General features: G+C 39.8%; 2 protein-coding genes across 2 annotated transcripts in view; one reads left to right on the forward strand and one right to left on the reverse strand.

Moving 5' to 3' along the window:
• The window catches only part of LOC137977800 (uncharacterized), a 2,827-nt gene extending 142 nt beyond the window's left edge, over positions 1-2,685 (reverse strand). Inside the window, exons 1-3 of the mRNA XM_068825141.1 lie at positions 2,541-2,685; positions 1,281-1,395; positions 1-674 (exon numbers count right to left, since the gene is read on the reverse strand). The exon at positions 1-674 is cut by the window's left edge and continues 142 nt beyond it. Coding sequence (XP_068681242.1) covers positions 498-674; positions 1,281-1,395; positions 2,541-2,596 — 348 coding nt within the window. The 5' untranslated portion in view covers positions 2,597-2,685 and the 3' untranslated portion in view covers positions 1-497. The remainder of the gene's footprint in view (positions 675-1,280; positions 1,396-2,540) is intronic.
• A 33-nt stretch (positions 2,686-2,718) lies between these two features.
• Positions 2,719-7,500, forward strand: part of LOC137977788 (ribonuclease 3-like) — an 11,501-nt gene continuing 6,719 nt past the window's right edge. Inside the window, exons 1-5 of the mRNA XM_068825122.1 lie at positions 2,719-2,872; positions 5,037-5,130; positions 6,131-6,339; positions 7,078-7,153; positions 7,257-7,341. Coding sequence (XP_068681223.1) covers positions 2,758-2,872; positions 5,037-5,130; positions 6,131-6,339; positions 7,078-7,153; positions 7,257-7,341 — 579 coding nt within the window. The 5' untranslated portion in view covers positions 2,719-2,757. The remainder of the gene's footprint in view (positions 2,873-5,036; positions 5,131-6,130; positions 6,340-7,077; positions 7,154-7,256; positions 7,342-7,500) is intronic.

The raw sequence follows: 7,500 nt of genomic DNA on the forward strand, positions 1-7,500 counted from the left end.
ATATATAAACTGATGAAGATGAATAAATACAAGAGATTTCTGTGTCTGTTAGGCACACAAGGATATGAATTACGTGAGAAATAACCAACCAATAACCCAGTTCATTCAGGAGGTTATTGGTCTAAAAGTTAATGTACCTATATCTGGTTCAGTACAAAGAGTAAATCAATTGCGACAACGTATCATTTGTCTGTCAACTTCTCTTTTTGAAGTCATAAATGTGTCTCGTGTTGCCCATCAATGTCCCTTTAGCACTTTTTTCTTTCAAATTTTTGACATTTTTTGATCGCTAGCCTCAAAATGCAGCCGCTCTTCATCAGTCATCACCACTGGAAGTAATGAGGTCCCGGTAGGCAACGAGAGGTAATTTGGGAGGCTTGTCATCAATTATGCTTACTCAGTGTATCACCATAAATTTCTCGAGGACTAGCAATACAGGCAAATGAAAACCGAACCTTTCTTTGAGGTGAGACGGCACACAGCTCACTCTTCGACATTCAGTCATGTTGTGTTCTTGAAACATTCAAGTGCTGCAATATTCCTTTCGGTTTACTCTGTTGGGTTTCAAATGCACGAACTGCAGTCATTTTTTTGTCATTGTGAACTTTCAGTGCCTCTCTAAACATTTTTCTCTCTTCTTTCTTCCTTCCTCTTGCATTATGGGTCTCCTGGGGCTGAAAATACGAATTAAGCATTACCGACAGTGCCCAGCAGTGATAAACCCTCATTGAAAGTGATCGTGATGGATAGCTGGTGGGATTGTTGGTTGAGGAGGCAAATGACGAGCGGCAAAGCCACGCAGAAAAAAGGGGGGGACAGTGTGAAATTTCACAGAGCCCCTCCCCGTTCTGCGTGTGGCTTCGCCGTTCATTATTTCCTCCTGCCAACTACAAAGAAACTTGATCAGTTGGAAAAGAAGTCTGAAAAAAATTCCAGGTTTGAATGGGACACATACCCATAACCATGCAATTGTAATTTTACTGCACCTACTCCAACATCTGAGCTGTCAAGCTACCTGGGAGTTGCTCACTTGTAAGTTCACATTGTATCCTGTAAGGCATGATAGGTGACTGTACGATAAATTTGAACTGCAGAGTATTTTAAGTCTCCGTGAAACTGGGTTGCAGTTATGAAGCTATTTGAGAAGTCCCTTGACTTCTGCCTGAAATTTTTTTAAGGCTTCTTTAGCAACTTCTCATATTACTTTCACTGAGACCTACGTACACCACAGTTCATATATGACTAGGAGACACCATATGAAACCAATAAAGAACACTTACAAGTGTTAAATAAGGAACAGCGGTCAGACTATCAATGTACGACAGTCTCCTCTCAAGTCGAGCCTTCTTTCTCCTCACAGTTGCTGGATTGATCAGCCTTACAAGCCTATTTTTTCTGTTAATAAAAAAGCAACCATGATACAAATTTTTAGGAATACATTTACATGGTTCTCCCTAATCTTTTGATCCCTGTGATGTCTTAGGGATCATCCAAGTTCCTAGCTTCCAGCACTGTGCTAAGTTCCCTTGACCTCTTGCTGTATCCACTTACATGGCTGCATACACCATAAAGCCCTTTTACGACATCACTGCAATGCTCTACTCTGTGAATACACTGTACTTCACAGCTTATAAAAAGGATGTTGTAAGACAAGGCCTGTAGAGTTTATACCAGTAATCTTTGTCACAAAAGACTTCAAAGTCTAACCAATTTGCAGATGAAACGACAAATGGACACTTTCTTCCGAGTTCTTTTAAAACCCTGAGCATTGATTGGTCCAGCCTGGGCTAAAAGCCACAACCTCCCACATGGTAGTGGTAAAATGACCTGATTGGTTGGATGCTTTTGCAATGGAATAAGCACCAATCCATCAATAGGGATGATAAATTGGTTAAATGTCATTATTAAGGCTGGCATACCAGTGTCATTTGGCAAGTAATTTGGACCCTGGATTTGCAATTGAATGACCTGAGTTAAAATTCATGCTATGATTCGTCTACTCAGTTTGTTGTAAAAAGCCAACTGGTAGCTTTCATCCACTTGGGTTCCTCGTCCCTATATTGTACATTTAAATTAATTCCAAGTATGGATGGTTTCATCGTGTGTGAATTAAGGGTTTATTTATTCATTTATTTGGTGCACAACATCCTATGAGATACTCATTCTTCCTCTTTTCCAATTTTATTGAGTGACGTAACTTGACGTTTTTCTCGTGGGGAAAGAAAAATGGCAGCGATATAAGAAGGCAGGAAAAAGAAGATCAACATGAAAGCGACAAGATTAAAAACGATCCTGCTATCAGGACACTAACACCAAAAGGAACTCTTTTACACTTTAACGTTACATTTAGCTTGGGTCGTTTCATTTTTTATCCGCACGCTCGTGCCGACAAAAAATCGAGGGTACGGATTTCAGCAATCCTAATAGCGGTGCGGATAAAAAATGGAAAGACTTAGTTCAGCTTAGTTAGTCTTCCTCGCATGCGTCAAATAGCCGCTACATTAAAATGCACCAAAGTGGCCTTATTAGGAGGTTCTTACCCTGCAAATAGCCTTCCAGGTGTCCATCGCCTGTACAGAAATGTTGTTGTCCACATTTCTTGAGTTAGTGTTGCGAGACGTTACCCTAAAAACCGCTTATTTCTGTAACCTTTGGACCAAAGTCACCAAAATGGATGCAATACCGAAGAGAACTGGAAACTAGCTTGAGTAACGACTAAGTGAAGTACTGAGTGAAATATCAGCGGAGTTAAAAAATATGGCGGTTTCTTCGGCCTTACAAGAGATGCGAATTTTTTCCTCGTTCCTTCGACAGGGCTTGTCTGGATGGAAGTTGAAGCACGACATTAACAATAGTGCTTACATCGTTTCAGGTACGTAGAAATGACATCTCCGCGATTGGACCTCAAAAGTGAAAAGAACATTCAATCAATCGTACCTGCTGACCCTAGTACCCAGCCACATGGTGTGTAACAGTGCAGAAAGTCGGCACTGTCTTTTGTGGATTTTATTACAATCACAGTGTTAAGGCACTCGGACACTCTCTCAAGTCCTCACAGGGCAAGCTGGCTTTTTTCACTGACTATTCTGTGAAAGAGAGGATAAATGATACTGGTGACCCCCAGGTCGTGATTGGGTCTCGCAACAACCAATCAATGAACAATACTCAGGTCTTGAAATAAACAGTTTAATTTGTCCTCGAAGATCAATATCTCCAGACGATTCTCGCGTCAAAGAAATCTGGGTGGTCCTTATTAAGCTTTGCAGGATCAGGGCCGGTTGTTCAAAAGCCGATTAACGCTAATCCCAGATTGATTAACAATCAACCAAGGAGTTAATTTCTCTACTCCCAAATGTTGTTCAACGCTGATATTTGGCTAAACTTAACATAAGAAGATGTCAATCTTGAAAAACACAAATAAGCGAAACAGACTTTCACCAGAAAGTTGAAAACATTTCTATTTCTACTTTATTACTCCTCAATGCTTTCACATGAAACAAAAGTTTATGCTAATCCTGGATTAAGTTAATCGGCGGGCACATTAACTTAATCCAGGATTAGTAGAAAGTTTGTTTCATGTTTTCAACTTTTTGGTAAAAGTTTCTTTTGTTGATTTTTGTTTTTCAAAATTGACCTCTTCTAATGTAAGGTTTTGTTGAATATCAGCATTGAACAACATTTGGGAGGGGAGAAATAAACTCCTTTGTAAATTTTTAAATTGGGATTGGCGTTAATCAGCTTTTGAAAAACCGGGCCCTGGAGTCTAACCTATTGATCATCAGGCTGGATTCTCTACCAATGTGCTGTAGGAGACTTGTGGGAGGTACTATACTAAACTTGGTCCGTTATTAGGTCATTGAAATTCTCCCAGTAAACATCTTCTATGAGTGATTAACTCATTAAAGTGTCCATAACCCCAAAAGATATTTTTCGCTAAAATGAATCTTTGCACCTTTTCGAAACGCATCGCAGGTTTTTTTCCTTTTTCTTACAAATCCTGCCGTTTTAGAGGCTTCGAAAGTTGCGAAAATCCAAGCATCTTTTGTTCACGACCAAGTTAGAAGGGGAGTGGGTCTATTCCTGTTTTTACATCACAAACTGATTTACATTGCATTAACTCTTTGTAAAAATGCATGCAAAGTAGATTGTGACGTAAAAACAGGAATAGACCCACTCCCCTTCTGATTCGGTCATGAACAAAAGATGCTTGGGTTTTCGCAACTTTCGAAGGCTATAAAATGGCAGGATTTGTTAGAAAAAGGAAAAAATGGCCGCATTGCGTCTCGAATAGGTGCAAAGATTCATTTTAGCAAAAAAAATATTTTGGGGTTATGGGCACTTTAACCCCTGGGAGTGTGAATTAACAGATTTTACTCTGTCTAATGCCAGATGAGTTAACTCGTCAGTGAGGGAAAGTTCAGCAGTCAATGGGTCAACAATCTCTACGTCCACTCAAAAACCCCCTTTAACCCATCGATTCCTTGGAGTGATACTGGGCTGATTTGACTCTGTCTAATGCTGATAGATATTACTCTGTCTAACGCCAGATGATTTTACTTGTCAACTGGGAGTGTCCTAGGGCAGTTATGGGATGAGTGGGTGACTTACTTACTTACTTGCTTGTCGTTAGGGTTTAGGGTTTACTTACTTGCTTGTCGTTCCAGGTGACCCCATGTCCAGCTGTTCTCCTTCAGGGGTCAGTGTGTTAAGAACTGCTTATTTCTTACTTTCAAACAGTAGTTAACCCATTGACGAGTATTAAAAATCGCCTGTCGTTAGACAGAGTAAAATAGTAAGTCTGGCCAGTTTAGGCATCAAAGGGTTAATGGGACATAGTTTTTCAGTGAGTGATCAACCCATTGCCTCCTGGAGGTTCGCGATTGAAGAGTAAAAATAATCATCTGGCGTTAGACAGCGTAGATTAGTGGTTTAGACAACAGGTTAAGGGTGGAGAATGGAAGAAAGGGAAATTGACAGTTACGTTTTTACGAAAATCATTTTATCTCAGTGTAAGAAATTATTTTGTTTTATTGTAGGTGTAAGGTTTTATAGGGGAAGTAACCGAGATACGAGAAGGAGGGAAAGAAATCTAAGAGCAAAACTCAAGAAGAGAGAACCTGAAGAGCCAAAGTGAGTTGGAAAAAATTCAGAGCAATGAATGGGAGGGCTGGTTTGGAAGGACATATATCTTTGGGGAAGGAAGGGCTTGTACAGAGAAAAACAGGAATGGGAAGGAAAGAGGAATGTGGAGGGATAGGGTGAAGGGACAAGAATTGGTAGGATATAAGGACAGAGGGAGGTGTGGCATGCAGATAACAAAGAAATGAAGATGTGGTAAATAAATAAATGTTGCTAGTGCTAATCACCCTTACTTGCAGTCGAGGACTGAGTTGCGAAGGGCGTTTGGCTCACGAGATCGGGCTGAAAGCATACAAATGCGCCTCTGGCTGCTGCTATACAGTCCATATTTGATGTCGGAGCACAGCACCACAGCTAGATGTTAATTAGCTGTGAGTCGATTTTGATGAGGCAGGAAAACTGGAGTACCCGGAGAAAAACCCTCGAGTCAGGTTGAGATCGACTGAAACTCAGCCCACATGCTGGCTGAGGCCAGAATTGGACCCCAACTCGCAGTGGTGGGAGGCCCGATAGATAAACACTAAGCCACCCTGACTCCAAGCAGGTACAGTGATGGGAAGGAGGATGACAGGGAGGATGGCTAGTGGGTGTTGGCCTTAAGACGCCCGCAAACGAGGAAGCAATGTTGCGGAAACGTTGTTGCAGAAGCAAAATTAATGTTTCCCTGTTTGCGACTCCAGGAAAGGTTTGTTGTGGAAGCAAAGTTTGCTTCCCGGGAAAATCTTTCTCAATTTGTTCAAAAACTTTTGCTTCCTCAGCAAATGTTTCCTTGTTTGCAAGCCAAGGAAACATTTTGGGAAACAACGTTTCTGCAACGTTTCCTCATACATGTATGCGGGTGCCTTAAGGAATATCATTATCTTCTACCCCTCCCAACCCCAGAAAGACTAGTTTCTGTATCGCCAGTGACTTTAACTAATTGACAGTATCAAAGGGGGAGATGCTAAGGCTACCATATGCCTATTTTTCTTCTTTTTTATTTTATTTTTAGGGTGTTTGATAAAAAAGAATTTTTCAGACAGAATTATGACAAAGAGCTGTTTTCATTTAAGAGTAGACTTGGGTTAAAAGTTCATGATGAAAAGATTCTTCTGGCAGCATTTACTCATGAATCTTACGAAGATGATCATGTTGGTGATGATAGTGACAACAATAAAACACTCCAAAGTGGAGAAAACAATACAAAGTTGTCGCTTTTAGGTGAGTCATCTTGTCTTAAACACAAAGCAAAACTATTCTGGCTTGAATGATGACACCAAAATTGTTTAGTAATCGTAATTCGTTAAAGTAATAATTGGCTCTTAAAATTTGCCTTAAAATTTTTAGAGGGCATTTATGCCCTCAGCCTTTTAATGTGGGATGAGTTTGAGAAAATGTATTATCAGCTTCATTAATGACACCAGAATTATTTAGTGAAAATTACCTGGAGTAATAAATAAAATTATATTTATTATTCGTGCATCTTTCCTGTAAACATAGTTTCAAATCTACAACAGACTACAGCCTCGGACAGAATTGTTGAAACACTTTGCAATACCTTGCCCTCCCACAATGCTGTTTTGGCAAGTGGGCTTAGACAATTGCATGCAAACAACATTGCGAGGGTTAAGTAAGCCTCAAGACCTTCAGATCTGTATAGTTGTATGCTGTTCCAAGGAATTTTGTCACAGACTGTAGTATTGTTTATGTAATAAGAGAAACAGTGGTCCATCTGATTACAAGACAGTATGCAGAAATCACATGAAATGTGCTTTGTTTCAACTCTTTATAGCCTGTTGCTACATTATCAATACTTGTGGTTAAATCAATTTTTAAAAATGGCCCAAAATCTTTTAGAGGGTATTTGTGGCCCCTGCTGTGCAATGCGTTTGAGAAAAGGTTATTTTTTGTACAGAGTTACCGGACTCACTGTTTCTTTCTTTCAAAATGGATGGATAGGTTTGACAGCTACTTCATTGTACATAGTTGATCATCTTTGCACTACATATCCTTCTCTTCCTCGATTAGGAGTAAGGTAAGCTGTAAAGATGAACTGTATTTAAGCCTGTTCATACCAGTTTATATAGTGTGTGCAGTTCCTGGGTTGTTGTAACTTCCTGTATGTTTTATCTTGGCAGATGCTTCCATGATTTTCTTGTAGGAAGAAGCAACATTGTCAAATTGTGTAACCAAATTTCTCTTCCAGATTTGATAAGACTTGAGGTAATTATAGATAATGCTTTTTAGCGGGGTTTCCACTTTCCAGTTGAAAGTCTGTAGTGGTCGCTAGGTTGTTAAAAATGGTTGTAGTTAAATTTGTTTGTACAACACCATCAAAGCATTCAAATGGACACTACTGCCTTAGCAGTATATGAATGAAGG

This window comes from Montipora foliosa, chromosome 11 (genome assembly GCF_036669935.1).
Source record: "Montipora foliosa isolate CH-2021 chromosome 11, ASM3666993v2, whole genome shotgun sequence".
Classification (NCBI taxonomy): Eukaryota; Metazoa; Cnidaria; class Anthozoa; order Scleractinia; family Acroporidae; genus Montipora; species Montipora foliosa.